Source organism: Mugil cephalus, chromosome 1 (assembly GCF_022458985.1).
Source record: "Mugil cephalus isolate CIBA_MC_2020 chromosome 1, CIBA_Mcephalus_1.1, whole genome shotgun sequence".
Lineage (NCBI taxonomy): Eukaryota > Metazoa > Chordata > Actinopteri > Mugiliformes > Mugilidae > Mugil > Mugil cephalus.
The window spans coordinates 907365-925462 of NC_061770.1; the positions used below are offsets into that span (position 1 = coordinate 907365).

Here is an 18098-nt window from a genome sequence, read left to right on the forward strand (position 1 = left end):
TCCCCCAGACAAAACATATATGTTATAGCAACCAATATCAAGCCAGTGATATGGCAGTTGTACAAGATTTTAAATTAGTTTTACAAATACAGAAATTACCGTATTTCTTTATTGTCTTACCCGGATTTGCTGGTGCAGTTGCTGATGGGAGAGAGAGGTGCGGGGTTGTGGGGAGAAAGGTGCGAGGAGCAGAGGTGGGTGAAGCGGTGTGAGGAGCGCTGTGTCTGAACCGGGACGCATCCCCCTCTCTCCCACCCTGAGGTCCATGGGAAATAAGGCCACGCACGATGCCGGCGCTGTCACTGAGAAATCTGAGAAAATAAGAGGGATGGAAAGAGGGAGAAGAGACAGTAGGGTCAGTTTGCTTCAAATTTACAAAATAGCAAAGCATAAACACATATTATATAACATTTACATCACCCACAACATTTAAGTTTGAAATGTGGGGGGAAAAAAGGACAACATTCATGTCCTAAAAAAGAAAACATGCATCAAATAGGCTGCCGATCCATTTGGAAATATTTAATGTCAGTTATTGGACAAGATAGACTTGATGTACTAAAACTTAGAACACAAACAGAAAATCATAGTATCATTTTGGACTTGGACTGTTCTACTTGTGAACAGTTAACCATGCTACACTAAATATATTACACCTAGTCACAAAAAACGTTATCTGTATTACTCAGAGAACACACTAAAATTAATCATGTTAAAATAACCAGGGCTAATTTTACTTTCTGTAGGTACATAATGTAGGTTGTGATATTCATAACTCCAGCCACACCAGACCATACAACTGAAAAGTAGGACTGACATCATTACTGCACGTCTAATGTGTCTATGACGGCATCTAAAATAAATTACAAACTAAGTTGGTTTGCAAATTGTGCACAGTGTTTGTCTATCTCATAATTGCTGCACATACAAACATGCGTGCGCGCACGCACACACACACACACACACACACACACACACACACACACACACACACACACACACACACACACACACACACACACATTTCACATTTCCAGTCCCTTTGCATGCTGTTGGGGCTATTTGCATTACATGGCTGAGTCAATGGGAAACATTGCTTCATCCGGCGCTAAAAACAGGATCCAGGAAGGGAACAGCTTGGGAAAAGACTGGGGGTGGTTTTTGCCAGAGACACATACAAACATGCACACACAGACACACACAGACACACACACACACATGCACACAGACACACACATGCACACAGATGCAGATGCACTTGCTTGTGAACAAAAACATGCCCAGTGACTAACAGAAAAACACAGCTGTGAGCACATCAAGACATTCACATGTACCCTACTAGTCACTATCATGAACACACATGCTCACCTGCAGATCGAAGCGCAAACCCACACAAACCCCCATAACCAGAAATTCACAACACGCTGTGCATACATTTACACGTATTCGCATGTGGGCAATCATACACAGCTGCACACACCAAACAGGCTTGAACAAACACCTTTTGCACAAACCTGCCTGACACTTTAAACTTTAAACATAAGCACACACACATAGCCAGCTTCACCACTAGCTGCAGTCTCATTAGAATCTCCATTTGGATTAATGTGTCATAGCAGAGGCGTGTGTGTGTGCAGTGTCAGTACTCCTCCTCCATATTAGGAGGTACAAATTCAGAGAGACAGTCTGAATACCGACCATGGCTGGAATAACAGAAATCCTTGGCAAACAAACACATCAACACAGACACACTCCGCTGCGTGTACACACTCTGTATTGACAGCAAGGAATAACAAGGTTATTATTCTAAAGAAAGGAAGAGGAGAACATGCTTATACAAGGAAACAAAGGCTGCTGCAGTACACACACACTGTCGGGAACACCAGTGTCTTTCCCTGCCTGTCATGGGTTATAAATAGCTAAACACACACTGGTCCTGCATGTACCTACACAGACTCCTTTGTTGTTACAGGAAAAACCAGACATACACACTTGTAGAGTATCCCAGTGTTAGTTGCTGTTATCATCACTTTGCAAATTTCAGTTGAGTTCTCAGTGTTGGCAAACTGGTATCAGTATTGTACCTAAAATCATTTGGTAAAAAAAATTAAAAAAGAAAAAATACAAAAATCAAAAATATACAAAGTGGCTTTTTATTGACTTCTCTCTGTCCATGCACATTTCCATGCTGACAGCTAGTTATACATGTACGCATTATATATCAATTTGTAGGGAAGGCATGTAAACAGATTGGGGGTCTAGTTACTATTAATATATTCCTTTATTTTCTATACACAAACTACAAAAACATCTGAAGGCAAAATTTATCATGTTTTTTTCATTGTTTTTAATCATTGGTAATGTGTAAAGCTATTCCATTTTTAAATTTGACCAACTGAAACACAGATTTAGATTAGACCAGCACCTATTAGAATTTGTTATTTTATTCAGTGGTAAGTGATAATGGTGCAATACATGAAATTAAGCCTTTCAATTGACCAACCTTTAACCACTTTGGCTAACACTCTGCCCATTTAGCAGATATGTGTTTTGGAATTTAGAACAAAAGAAAATAACACTGCCAACTTGACTTAAAGTCTAGAAATCATGTAGTAGTTATGTCTCTGAACTACAGCCACATTTAATCCATCCATAGTGTTTCTTTCCATGGCTTTTCAAAGCAACATGAGACTCGGTTCTGTCAAAGAATGATATTATGTTACAGATCATTACATCTGTGTGTTGTACTCAGAGAAGAATAACAAATCTTGACCCTGTGGTTGTGATTCTTTGTTGATTTCATTTAAATAGCACAGTTTTTCTTTTGCAAATAGAGGTGGGAAAGCGTGTGCAGGGATAACATACAAAGCATGCAAAACCATGTAGACACATTAATTTAAGAGGCAGGTCCTTTTAAGAGCATGAAGTAATCTGATACATTTGCTTTCAGAGAGCCTTGAACTGTCAGGCGAGTTAAATAACTACTAACACCACAATTGCAATGTAAAATTTTAGAAGATGAAGAGGATTTACAGCAGTGTGGCTTCAGCTCTGTTCCTTCGTTTCGAAGGAGCAGATCTTCTCTGTATTTCAAAACACATTTATCATTATAGTTTCAAAGTTTATCTCAGCTACTGTGAATGGATTTCCATCAGTAACATTTTAAAGCTGCAAATTTTTGGTTGAGACTAGTCGGGGAGGTACATGAATCATAGGAATTGTAGCTGTGGTTGTGTAGTTAGTCCATTTGCTGTCCAAGTCCAAGGTGCAACCTCTAGGACTGAAAAATGAAATCCACACATGAAAGCTAAAAACTGCAGTTCCTCTAGTGGCCAATGAGACTGATATCCCCATATACCTCCCTGTTAAAATGTCTTCATAGCAGCAAGTTATAGCCTGGTACAAAAAAGCTAAATAAATAGTTAAACTTTTCATTTATGACATGACATTTTTATATTGCTAATCCTGTTCAATTCAGTTTAATTAAATTTTATTTCTATAGCGCCAATAACAATACAAATTGTCTCAAGACGTTTTACAAAAACCGGCCTGAAATATCCAGTACACGCCCGAGGGCAACAGTGGCAAGGAAATTATGCATTACAGTTTAAATTTATACGTAGTTTAGGGCATAGTTCCTTTGAGTGATATTTGGGTCTCTCAGGTAGCTAACTGCCTTAGCAACACATTAGAAAGGAGTTAGGTGGACTCAGGCACCATTTTCAGGAATCTTATAATTAATGTCACAGAGGGTTCGCCAATCTTTATAAACTATAGACTTATACAGTGTAAATAAAGATGAAGCCAAAGCAAGTAGAGCTCCCCCTAGTGTCTGACTGCAGTATAGGTCATAAGCTCCACCTCCTCCATGTTAGTGAATGGGACTTAGGCGAAAACTACAACACTAAAATATAGGTAATTTTTTTTTTTTCAATTACAGTTTTGGGTAGTTAACATGATTCTGATGCATGTCAATTTTTCTGTTAAGTTTTATTATTTATTTTTATTTATTAGTATTATTTATTTATTGGGATTGACCTCATGATTACTACTAGCTGCCATGGCAACTGCTTTGTGAGAGTAGGAATAAATAAAGGCGTGTGTGTAAGTGTATAATTCAACATTCCTTTGTAACTAGTGGCGGTAGAGCAGAGCGCAGGCTTAGCCTTCCACAGCAAGAGCACAGAGCATACACAGACCTTATGCAGACCCTAGTGGACTAAGTGGAAGGTGAAACAGGAAGTGGAACTGGCGAAGAAGACACAGCACTAACTGGTGTTTGAGAGGGGTTTTACAGAGCGAGTCAGACTGACAAGCACACAATTTTAAATGGCTCGCAACGACGTTGGCTGCATGCGTATGTTATGGCGTCTACTCTACCGTAGATGGCATACCATAAATGAGCCTTAAGTGTGGTGGGAGTGTGGCCGGGTCATCAATAACATTGCTCCGCATGGCCCCAAACTCGGAATGTACTGGAATACTCCTGGAATGTAAGGAAGTGGGGACTCATTGTCCATAATTATATACAATCTATGTTATAACACTGTGTCTCAGTCCTGTTGATATCAGCATATTTGTTTTACATAACAAGCTAATAAATGTATGCAGATTGTTAAAAATATTATCCTGACGTCCTTTGCGTAAACTTTGTGTAAATCACACTTATTTGTGTTACTGCCTCTATAAAGTGTCATTGTTACTGGCACATTAACATGTAAGGACGCATGGCGATATAGGCACAGTTTGAATGTTTAATGTGGGCAGAACTCCAAGACTTTTGTTACTGTACTTTTGATGCCAACAAAGATGAAAACTTAATTTCATATATCTGACAGCAAAACATTCAGTTGAGTTTAGTGAGAGCATACAGTGAGCTCCTCTTGAAACAATGCTTGGTTAAACTAAACTGGTTTACTTTGTGTGAATGTGAATGTGAGTACATGTGAGAGTGTGAGTGTGTCATTATGGAAATCATTAAGGGCGCATTATGATACTGCTTTCCTGGTTCTAGAGACCGTTGAAAACGTGTCAATTTATCTCAACAGATCGGGAAGATTAGGAACATATTGAAATGCGGGTATGCAACCGTGAATGTACCTGGATTTCAAACTGTGGGTAATCCTCATACTGATTCCTCCCTTTCTTATTCTTTCATTATGAACTTATGTAGTCAGGACTGGTTTTACAGGTGAGACAAGGTCTTTCTCTCTGCCTGTCTTTCTTTCTCTTGTTTTCTCTCTCTGGATTGTTCTTCAACACTGACACTAAGTATAGTGTGCATAGAGTGGACAGATGTTGACAGAGTGTAAAATTAAGATGAAATTAGTAGTAGCCTGTGACATCGGAGCAATGAAACTGAAAACAAGAAAATATAAAAAGAAAACAGAGACAAGGAAGTCAAAGGCCAAGGAAGGCAAGCTGGTCAGCAATCCTTAACAACCTGCAAATAATTCATAGTTATTCTTTGCACACTGACAGAGGGCTGACAGCCAGCATAGTGCTGCTATCATAAACAGTCTGTACAAAGTCAACAATTGGCAGACACCGCCGTTTTGCTTCTTGTCACTCATCCAAATATAGCTACAACGCCTTCTACTCTTTTGACTGTACTTGACTGCATGAGTGTGTCTTAATCACACTACACCTTTTAGAGGCAACAGCTACTTTCAGCAGATAAAGATGTCATCACTTGTGGGTATGCAAAAACGGTAATATAAATTAATACCCTTCTAAGTGGGGGAAAGACATAAGCACTACTATTAGATGTTTAACACAAATCACAGAGGAGGAACAAAAGGAAAAGCATACTGTTAAGCAAAATGAAGAAGGATATAAATTAGGGGTATGACGGAGAAAACATGCCTTAGCAGAAGGACTAAGGCTAACAACCTGACACTGATGAGAAAGTCAACATTTCCCCTCTTGATGCTATCTCAATTACTCCCCTTCATGTCTGAAAAAGGCCTGGATCTGTGTTATTATCCATACGTGTGTGTTAAAAAGATTCATTGCAACATCTAATAAACATTCTCCTGAGACTTCTTATGTTGTTTTCTGCCCTTGCGTAATAAGAGTCCACGTGTGATCGAATTCCTTGTAGTGTCAATTCATATGACAGGCACATACTTGGGACACTTGACAAACAGTTGTGTGATTCGTATGACAGCGTTTGCGTATGCATATTTGTTATTACCAGTGTAATTACCAATCCAAATTTACAGCATGTCTCTCCAGCTCCGCGCCAAAGAAAACAGTTCTAGTTTCACCTAAACAAAAGTCTGTCTCTGTCCTAAAAAAGTGGCAATATCTCATAATATGCAAAAAAATAAAGTAACAACTGCCTTGGTTTTCTGATAAAATATTTTTTTGGTAAACCAGCATTCTGATATTGAAGAGCAGAAGTTTCATTAACTAGATTGCACATTAGGACACTGTTTATTGTTGCAATCTTACCATATCTCACTTCCCTATTTAGCAAACCAAAATCTGAACTTTATGCTGAAAGTGCATTTTAAACCTTCCTCTATGCAACTGACTTAAGTGGTGTGTCTATTTACTAGGTCAAAACCAAACAGATATACATATGTAATACATACAAGAATAAGTTGTGTTTCTCAGACTTGACCTGGAAAAGGATTAGTGAGAAATTTGCACTATAATTTTAATGTTAATCTGCAGGCTGTGCCTATGTGCAGTCTAAGTACATGTTAAAAACAGAATTTCCCCAGCTGATTTAATTCCTTACAGTATCTCCAAATTTTTTAATTGTTAAACCTTTAAGTGCAGACGCTGTATTTACGCATGTGCATGTGTGATTGTATGCATGACAGTGAGTGTGTAGCTCTTCTTGTGTGTTTGTGACAGTAACAGAGAAAGGTTGATGTATAATGCAGCACGGGTCCAGTTTCCTAAGTTCTCACTGAGTTTCCATAAACATTCAGTACTGCTGTCTGTTCAGCAGGCTCACACATGGTCTCACACAGAACATCTCCTGCATTGTGCTGCTGCTGCTGTTCCAACAAGTGTAGTAGTAACAGTAGCAGCACATCAGAGTATCACAGAATAAGTGAGATAAACAGCTGAGAATTATTTAACACAAGTAAGAAAATCTCTCCTTGTCTCTGTTTCTAACCTTCACTCTCCCTCTCAAAGCCGGGCTCATAAAGCTTCATCTTCATGGTTTATCTCGCACACATTTTCACCACAGACTTTGAGTACTGACTTTCCAAGGAATTTTTACAATAAGTTCCACCTCCCATTCACATGATATAAATGTCCACAGACATGTCCCAGAAATACACACATATGCACACATACATGCATGGAGTAAACAGTCAAAGTCAAAGGCACATACCCGTGTTGATCTTGTAAATATCCGGCTACGTGAAAACCCCAGTAGCACTTCTGCCTCAGCCAACTCACAGCAGGATCTATAATTAGACAGAGTGCTCCACTCCCCTCCAGTCATCTTTTACTGTCGGCCACATCCTCTTTTTCTTTAACTCCTTCTCTGTCTTCTCCACCCTCCTTCTCTCTTTCTCTGTTTAAGTTTGTTGACTCTGTCAAACTGTTGATTTCATCATTTCATTCCCACACTAGAGGGACGGGGCCTGCAATCTAAAGACAGAACTGTCTTTTAAATATGTTTTGCAGCTTATTTTAAATGCTGCACAGAGTGACATTTAAGACAGACTGGGAGTAACATTAAGAGACAATTAGGTCAAAATCAGCTTCAGACTATGTGCTGACAAAGATGAATACGATGAATAATCATCATCAGACTTCTAATGATGCAACAGTAGGCACTTTAAGGCTACCCTAACAAACTTAGACTTTTTGCAAGAACATTTCATCTTCTGTTACAATGTACAATTTTGTGCTTAAGTGTCAAACTTTGGTCACATAAGACCATTAGCTTTTGCCACTGATGGATCTTTACAATCCATCCCATAAACAACATGGACTGTAACCATGGCAACAAGGGTGGTCGGGTCGGCAGGAAGTTGAGTCTATAAAAACATAACAATGAGAGAACCAGGGTGACTTCCTGTTTTAAGTGCTCAGTTTAGACTCCCATTTCCTCCCCTCCCCTCCCCCTGCTTTTGTTACGACGCTGCTGCCACAGTGCCCTTGAGCTCAACAGCAGCAAAGTTGCACATTCGAATGCAAGTAAGAGTGAATAACATTGAACAACTGTGGTGTGTCACTCACCCTTTGACTCTCCCTTTCTCAAAGCACAAACACTTCCAAATCACTGTTCCTTTATGTAAAAGCGGAGAGCTCTGACATCCATTAACATCTCTGATTAATGGCTAACAGTGGCCCTGAAAGCAACACACTCATGTAGAATGAACACACACTTGCTTACAAACACATCCATTACAGGAAAATGGAAAACTACTCTAACCACTAAGTCAACTATTGACAAACAATTTAAGTGTTACCTATTTCAACTGTTTGTGGGAGTGAATGGTTTGGACAAAGATCAGAGCATTGCCACGCTACTTGAAAATGGAATTTCGCTGCCTTTCTTTACACATCAGCCATATACAAGCCGAGTTTAATCTGCAGATAGGGCAGGCCGGGTCAAAAAATAAAAAATAAAAGAATTAAATTACCAATCATATTCTATTAAGAGAGGACACAGGTTGCAGTTGTACATCTTAAAGAGGGTCAACTTTTGTTTTGGAAATGTTTCCATTTTCATTTTATAAAAAAAAACAAACAAAAAAAAACACCATTTATTTAAATAATCTTAGTCTCATTCTCACATGTATATTATGTGACGTGGAGGCAAAGGTAATGTACTATTGAGAATAATTTCTCTGTGGGACAATGAATTGATAATATACGCATGTGTGTGCATCAAGTTTACACACTATTAATATATTATTACAACATTTATGGGGATTTACAATCAACACTATCAGCAAGAAAAGGGACACAATACAGAACTATTCATTGAAAGCTGTCATGATTATGTGACATAACTGAGCAACTACATTTATTAGCGACATTGTATTGAGCATACAACGCAAAAATTTAAGTGCACTGTTTCTAATTCAGGTGCATCGTTTCTGCTTTAGTTTGGAGTGTAGTGTCAGGTGTTTCTGCAGAGATCGCCTGTCACTGCTACTGTTTTCTCAATGGAGGTTCTGTTCGTGGACATTCTTGTCTCTGTATGTGGTGCAGTTTGTTTTTTCCATCTGATCAACCACAGCAACTGTTATACTTCCTGAATTCTTTGTTATTTGTTCGTAGCAATGATCTGTTCATGTGGAATTCTAAAGCTCATTGATTACCGAGAAGCGTTTTGCCTGGAAACTATTGACCAGACATTTGAGCTGGGTTCTGCTCAAGGTTTCTTCCTGTTAAAAGGGAGTTTTTCCTTGCCACCGTCGCCCTCAGGCTTGCTCTGGAGGTTGCAGGCTGGTTTTTGTGAAGCGTCTTGAGACGATTTGTATTGTTATTGGTGCTATATAAATAAAACTGAATTGAATTGAATTGAATTTATAGATTACATTTTGATAGCTCTTATCAATAAACCATGATTTACTGTAGTTCATAGCAATCAGTGTTCAATGTAGAACAAAACTGTAAATATTAATCAAACATGACACAAGGTGTAGGATATTGAAGTGTACTCAAAAAAAAAAAAAAAAAAAAAAAAAAATCACAGAGTTGCTAAATGAGTCTTGTGCAACACAGGATCTCCATGAATAGCCTGGTACTGACAGTTAGAATCACATGTTCTTTTACTCTGGGAGCTCTCTGTGTCTCTTTGTTCTCTCTGTAGTTTAGAACCGACTATGCATTATATCAAATTTCAAACAAAGTGCTGTTCATTCTGCTAGGAAATGATTACCCACATTCTTCAGTCAAATAATATATGACATTTTACAATTTAAGGAGCAAATATAATTGTAGACAGATATAGTCCACAGATAACTGAAAGGATACCACTATGGTGTCAGTGCTGTACTTCAACTTTCAGGTTCAAACTTCCTTTATCAAAAACTCAGTCTGAAGAATGGAAATCTGATCAACGAAAAAAAGGAAAATAAATCAGTAATGTTCTCATTAATTAACTGTATTCTTTCATTGCATGTAATCGGTTTCTTTCTTTGTCGTTGTCTTGTCTCTTCCCCACTCACCCTCACTAACGCAGTCATTCCTTCTGAGACTTATCTCCCTCCTTGGCTTACTCTTTCTGTCTCCTATCTTTCTCCCTCCTTCATCCTGAGGAATCCACAGCTGTCACTCCCATTCAAGACCTCTCGTCTTCCCAGAGCAGCTGGCCAGACTGTGGTTTGTGTAAGCGTGTGTGTGTGTGTGTGTGTGTGTGTGTGTGCATGTGCGTGTGTATTTGTGTGCGTGGACACGCTGGCCTACAACCATCGCCAAACTATTTCTATATTTATGGTCTTGCTCTGTTGGTGCATACTTGGGTGTTCAAGTGTAAATGGTAGTGTGTGTGGCTGTCAGCAAGTTCAAGAACTACCCTCTGCTCTGTGTGTGCATATGCATGTGTGACGAGGGCAGCAAAATGAGGACTGAGAACAGTGCTAATTGAGGACAGCAGAGGAATCTAAATTCTCCATGGGTCTCTGGAAGATCAAAAAAAAATCAGAGTAAAATCATAGAAGACAGATTGATTTTATGCTTTCAGAATGTAATGCCTGTCACTCACGTACACAAAAATCCCCTGCCATGTTCAATAGTACTCACCAGGACACAATATGTATAATGAACAGTTAGATGCACTTTTCCATTTATATATTTATCAGAGTTTGACATGCAAGGAAGTGACAAGTTCCATCAAAACAAGAGTCTTCAATTTTGTATTTAAACTTGGATTTAGAATTAAAAAAACAAGGTTCCCAGAAATCAAAACCAGACACAAGTCAAATCAGAATGATGAATTGCGACATCAGTGCCATGAGTTGGCCTGTACTATACCTGCAAAAACAAACTGCTGAAGGGTCTACTTAAGAGCTGGTGTATGTTGGATTAAACAGCAGACTGGAGAGTGGAACAGATGATGTGGGTGAAATGTGAAGGCTTCCTATAGGCATGCATCAACGGTAGGCAAAGGCTATCTTTGAGCTATAATTGAGACCGGCACAAATTAATCAAAATAAGAGTTTGATAACACATCATCTGGATTACATTATGAGGAGTTTTTCCAACCAAAAAACAGAGTAAAATAAATACTGCCCGTAATGTATAGTCGAACAATCAATCAAAGAAATTTTGTTGTAAACAAATTCAACTCCATGGCACCCAGATGACATGTATGACTATGTTGCTGTTGCTATTCTCTCCATCATCGCATTAAAGATGTATTGATTTGTCTTGCAGATCTTTGTCAGAGCATAAACAGGTCTCAACAGAGCGACTCCAGACCAACTTTCCACCACAAAAAATGTGTGGGCGGGGGAAGTCGGCCTAGCAAAAGCATCTGACCTTGTTGTGCATATTGTCACAGTTAAGATGGTAAATAAAGTGAATTCTCTTTGATTACTAGCTTGAGTTAGGGTCAAGGTAAACACCTGGACAACACTGTCTACATTTCACACAGATGATCACAAGCCACAGTTTCGCTTTTATAAAATTACAGGTTTCTAAAAGGCTCCTTTTTCTTAGAGATATTTATGATTGCTATGTAAGATAGTATGACTCATTACATCCTGTCTTGCTTCACTTAAACCGGTGTTTTAAGATTCCACCAGGTCTACATGCCAACAATACACGCACACACACAATACATAAACATTCGATGTAATTCTCTCATCTTTTGCTTGACTTGGTGTTGCAATGCGCCTGAAGCTGGAAACTTTAGAGCGATTCATTATGTGAATTCCTCTGACTTCTTAGAGAGGAGACACCAGGTGTGCTGTCCTGTTTGACAAATGACAGTCAAACCTCTTTCTGCTGCTTACACATTACAGGCATGTCTCCGACCCACTCAGGGCCTCACCTCTCATCTCTGCTTCCTGCCTTCAGTTCTCTCGGCTTAGCACAACAAACCTACCTGCATTAAAATCTTCTACATCAATGATTGCAGATTGCTGTAATCCGATAATATATTGTTCTAGGCTACAGATGGACAAAAGAGTTGCACGGTTTCTGTTTTATATAGAATAAACAGAAGAAGAACTCTTTCCCGATGCCATTCTGTACAAGAGTTCGAAGATCTTGATTGCCAGCAAACATCTTGAGACAGTGAGGTCTCATTTAGTGTCTAATTATTTTATTCAATGTCTCGCTGGTTGGGAATGTAGAGACTTAAACAACTGACAGACACAAGCACTGTGGAAATGCCCTTCAGCAAATCAATGCTTCCTCCAGCTGATGCAAAACAGCTGCGGAGAAGCCAACAATATCACTGGTTGTACTGGGCAGCTCCCAGAGTAACACAGGAAAGTGCAACTTTAAATCAGTGTTCTAAGTCTTTTTTTTTTTTTTTTTTTTTACGATATATTTGTCTAGAGAGTTTTATTTCACTGTGGCTGTGGCTACAGAAATCTAAAAGCATATTATAGTCACTACAAAACCTGCTGCACCAGAGGAAACAGCAAAGAACTACAATATGATTTGCAAACAAATTTTCTTTTCAAGACATCAAATTAACTTTCATCCTGCAGCACATCTATCCAAGTTTTCTTTCTCTCTCACACACTCCTGCTCTCCTTAACATCAAACACATTCTCCACATTTTCCAACACAGATAAAGCCTCTCAATAGCAGCTCACTCAAAGGGGTCTCCCTTCTATCTCTTCTGACAGTCACACAGCCACACGGATCCCAAATCACCTTATCATTAAAAGAACAGAATAAACACCACTTGTAAACACAATGCCAGAGCAGATAAGCAAATGCTACTGCACTTGTGTCTCTTATTTAAGTCTGTTCCCAAATACGTTGCAATACTCAAAGGGAAATTCATTCAAATAAACTTAACGATCTTTCAGGTTATCAGCGGTGAAAACGGTGAGTCATGAAAACAGCAGTGACGGACACACTGATAACCTGTGGTGGAGGGAGAGCCTGTGGTTGAAAGATTGGTAGCTACAAAAAAAAAACAATCATACAATCAGCAGCAAAGGCTTCTCTTCTGATAAGACAGAACATATCTGCCCATCACACTTGAAGCCTTGCATGCAGGGAGATTTTATTTAACTAAACTAAAGATTCCCAATCATATATAAAAACATACAGTAAAATTTCAATATATCTATGAAGCTAAGGATATTTTTTTCCCTATCAGACACATCAGCATTAAACTCTATAAGTTTCTTAACATCTTTAATTTAGTAAAGTACATTTTTCTGTGGTTTTCTAAGTTTTTTTAGATGCAATGCTTAACTACATGAGGAGTTCATATGGAAGTTTTTTTGGAAGAGTGTAACGAGTTCATGTGGCAGACAACCAGAGAAGTCGACAGCTTTGTTTCCTGTTGCTGTTGCATAACATTAATAAATTGTATGTGTAAAATGGGATTTGCTGACATCGACATCCATCTCCATATCTGATTTCAGTTTCTTATTTGGTTCATCTATCCAAGAAATGTAGGATAAATAAAATGAAACTGTAGGAAAACAAAACCAGTTGAGAAAGAGATTCACAATATCTCTTGATTCCTTTGGCTGAGTTGCCATTTCATCTATTTTCATTTAATCTATGTTCTTTCCTTGGTAAAAGTTAACATGTTCCAGGAAAGCAGCTTCATGAATATGCACCGTCACACTCAGCTGTCTGCACAGACAACAAAGGAAGAAGACATTAACATTCCTGCACATGCTCTGCACTCCGGTCAGGGATGAACACACGCACACTGAGGTGGACAAAAAAAGGAATCCACACAGAAATGTGTCATGGACAAACCAAAATCCATTCTGAAAAAATATGTAAATCTCCTTTGCATAAAAATGAAGTTAAATAGTCAATAATTTAGAAAATAACATCTAATGCTCAGATTTTTAATTTGCTGGATTTCTCATCTCATCTCCAGTACCGCTTAATCCTGCACTAGGGTCATGGGGGTTGCTGGAGCCTATCCCAGCTGGCATTAGGCGATAGGCGAGGTACAACCTGGACAGGTCTCCAGCCTATCACAGGACTAACACTGAGACAAACAACCATTGGCACTCACACTCACACCTAGGGTCAATTTAGAGTCACCAATCAGCCTAACGAGCATGTCTTTGGAGGTGGGAGGAAGCCAGAGTACCCGGAGAGCACCCACGCGAACATTCAAACTCCACAAAGGCCCGAGCTGGACTCGAACCCGGACCTTCTTGCTGGGAGGCATCAGCGCTAAGCACCGAGACACTGTGTATATAATTCAGTGAAATCAGACATTGGTCCCCGGAGTGTGCCATATGCCGAAGTGTCCTTGAGCAATACACTGAACACCCAGTTGTGTCAATGTGTGTGTGCTTGTGTGATTGACTGAATACTATGTAAACATGTATTATGTAGAGTATTGTGTTATTATCCCCCTCCACTGCATAGAGGTAAAGTCAGCCTGAAGCTGAGGACGTCACTGAAGGCAATTCATTACACAGACAGAAACAGAGAGAGTCAGATGTAAAGTCAGGAGTCCATCCTGATGAGAAGAGCTCCTATTACACCCAGGACAAGCTATCTGATCTGAGGTCAGTGTCAGTCACCTCTGTGATCTGGAGTAAATGTGAGATGAATCATTACTCTGTGCTGCGGCTTTAGGTCAGACAATATCAAAATACAGCGAGGAGTCTGGTTCGGAAATCTTGTGACTGAGGCCAGACTGATGAATGTGGCCAAAACTGGTCTTCCACAGTATTAGATATCACACTGTCATATCAACGATCTGAAAGATTATGGTATATCTGAAACAAAAATAGCTGTAAAACAGAAATTAAAAAGTTCCATTTAAATTCTGAATAAATGTTTCTTTTAAATTCCTTTTGGTCAAAGTCCTTAACAAGCCTCCACCACTTAAAAAAACTGAAAAAGACCCAGCATCTGATCTGAAGTATTCTGTATTAATATTGTCAAGCCTCTAAGCCTTAAATCTACAGTGTTATCCTTCATGAAAGGTTCAATAGCAGCAACAGGTAAGTCACCGGAGGCTCAAACATGCCTTTTTAAATCCGAGGCTTCTGGTCTGGTGCTGTGGGTGGGACTGAGGGGGAAATGAAAGGCTCTCCCTTCCAAAATGCCACAAGAATAAATTCTTAAAAAAAAAAGAATCCCATTCACTATCGTAAATTTAAACTGGATTAAGAGCATTTACAAACATGTGCTTACATGTGTGACAGGTAGAGAAAGGATGATGTCTCGAGGGGGATGATAGTAACAGACCAGTTACCCAGCTGACCACAGCAAGGCGCCTTTAGCCCAAAGGTTAATAGAAAATGAATTGATTTGACACACTAATAAAACATTAAGGATGACATAACCTCAGGCTACACCACATACACTCTCATATGCTGTCTCTGTGAACGTTTGGACCATAATGCTGCAAATAAGTGTGACTTGTCCCTGAGAAACTGCAAAATACATACACAATTAACAGAAATGTAGTGGACAACTGTGCACATATACACGCACCCACAGTCCTAAGGGGCCCCTTGGAGAGTATTATATAACATTACCCATGACATATCAAGTGATTTCATGCACCTACAGGCAGGACAATTGAGCCATTTGTTCAGCAGGGCAAAAATAGCCACCTCCTTCAACGCCGTCTACTATTACTACCTTTTATTACCACTAAGACTGCACAGCTTATGTCTGAGTTGCAGCTTGGCCTCAATGGGCCCCATAGTTTTAAAATCAACATAATATATCTGGTTAAAACAGTCTGATTGATGACTACATACATGTCAATATATTCAGGGGGAAGCGGCTGGGATTCAACAACTTCACGATGTCCGGGAGCAAAAAGACAGAGAGGATGACATCAGGGTTGAAGTCTTGTTTTTTATAGGAGAAAAACTATAGCTTGTGCTTTAGTTAAGTATTTAGATGTCAACCTACCAGCTAAGAAATGAAACAAATATGAAAGCTCTCATTCCCCTTCTTTTGTTGCGTGCCACTCATCCGCAGGGTGGTGTGCGGGAAGGGAGGACTTCAGTGCGGCATGGGAGGGTGTGAACGCTCTTATTATATATATGCCAGGTAGACATATCTTAATTAGTGTTGGGAAGAACACAGAAGAACCAAGACTAAGATTACTCAGCCAGTAGGAAGTATGTTTTGTGACCTGCATATCTATTCTAGGAGTCTGTGTAGTTTAAAAGGCTGTTTGTGCTGTAGATCCTTTTAAAACAGTGGTTTCACATGTTTTACACATCTGGTTCAGACTGTTGCCACCTTACACTGCTAACCAATATCCGACTCCAGAGACGCCGGGCATAAAGTCACTCAGCTCAAGAGTAGAAATGATATAAAGTGAGGCTATGTGTGTGTATTTTTAAGTGTGTATGTGTGTGTGTGTATAAGAGACAGAATGGAGAGAGATTATAGGAGAAGACAAAGGAGACTGAGCCAGTGTCAGTTGCCCTGCGTGGACAACACAACTGTAACCAGACTCTGCAGCCGCGGCCATGACCTCACTGGGTTTTTCCACAGACACACACACACACACACACAGGGCACATAGTGGGTTCTTGGTTAGCATACAGTCAGCGGAGCCTGGCACAGCGAGAGCCGATCTCCATTCAGAGAGTCATGCATTGTAATCCTACACAGGGTGATCACACAGGCATGCTTCACAGTGGAGAATGCTAATCTAAACTCAAAGGCAGGACACAAAGAAACAGCCGGGTGACTTATTTCTGACGGATGGAGCAGTAGATCAGTCTGTTTTGATCTCAGGTTAAAGAAAAAAACATCAGTTTTCCCATGTGAGTCAGCATTAAGCAAGCTGACCTGCAGGGACATTTCAGAATTCTTTACGAAGTGAAAGGCCATGAAGAGCCTGGGATCAAACATGTCTGTCTTCATTTCTTATTTTGTTGTCAAGAGAAGTAGATTCTGAAACAGGGTTCTCAGGGTTAGTTTGAGTTCACATCATACTAATTGTAAATGGAGACAGTCCCATGAAGAATGATATAGATGGATCCACATGTTTCTCATGTTGATCAAAAAAGAGCAGTTTTAAGCAAATCTCTGCACTGTTTTAAAATTACCCAATCAAGGAAGTGAAATCGAAATGAAAAGTGAAGTGAATCCCTCCACTATACTATGCTATATTCTGGCACTATTTCATGCTACACCCATTAGAACTGGTAGTAACCTTTTCTTTAATGAACTAAGGAACTAACCGCAACTTGTTATTTCTGTGACGTTACAAAACCTTAAACAGCTCATGCGTTAAATTTAACTTTCACACATTTTTATAGGACTGTGTGACACATAATCAACTATACTTCTATGTGACCTGCAGAAAAACAGATTTTCAAGCACACACGAAAAACACAGCATGCCTTGTAGCCTTTACAACTAGGCTAACACCTGTTCTGCGCTTTACTGCACTTTTCTAAGAATCAAACAGCTTAGGTCATTCTGCCTGCCACACTGGAAAAACCTATGTCACCCAAACTGTGTCATGCTTGTGTGAAAAAAAAAATGTTGTTAAGTAGACAAGATGAAGTCCTGAGCGGGCTGACTGTCGGCTTGCAGCATTTTTCCACACATATGTTAAAGTGCTGGCGGCTGTGGCCTAACTTCAAGAGGTTTAGGTAAAATATTACCAGCCCCTAACACAACCACTTATTAAATCAGAGTTGGTATTTAGTACATTTTCTTTAGAGGTTAGGAGTCCAACCTGCCACTGAATGGAGCAAGTTGTCCCGTCTGTCTGTCCTTACGATGTTGCCAGAGGTGATGATTCCATCTGCAAAGATAAACAGAAAAAAATTAGTGGCATGCAGCTTATGCACTCAACATAAAAACAAATCAGACAACCCAGCTCCAGTTGGATGTCACTACAAAATGTTGCAGACTATGTCTCTCTTTTTTTGTTTGTTTGTTTGTTTTGTTTTTGTTTGTTTTTTTGTTTGTTTTTTTGGGGGGGGGGGGGGGGGGGGGGGGGGCACAGGCAG

General features: G+C 39.5%; 1 protein-coding gene across 5 annotated transcripts in view; it reads right to left on the reverse strand.

The window, feature by feature from the left end:
• hdac7a (histone deacetylase 7a) overlaps window positions 1–18098 on the reverse strand; it is a 52045-nt gene that overhangs the window by 19213 nt on the left and 14734 nt on the right. For 2 of the 5 annotated variants that reach the window (XM_047593549.1, XM_047593565.1), the window contains exons 2-3: window positions 17822–17890; window positions 121–311 (exon numbers count right to left, since the gene is read on the reverse strand). In XM_047593549.1, coding sequence (XP_047449505.1) covers window positions 121–311; window positions 17822–17890 — 260 coding nt within the window. Of the gene's footprint in view, window positions 1–120; window positions 312–7357; window positions 7570–17794; window positions 17891–18098 lie in introns of those variants that run through there. The other 3 variants (XM_047593574.1, XM_047593584.1, XM_047593557.1) reach the window with 3 other exon arrangements.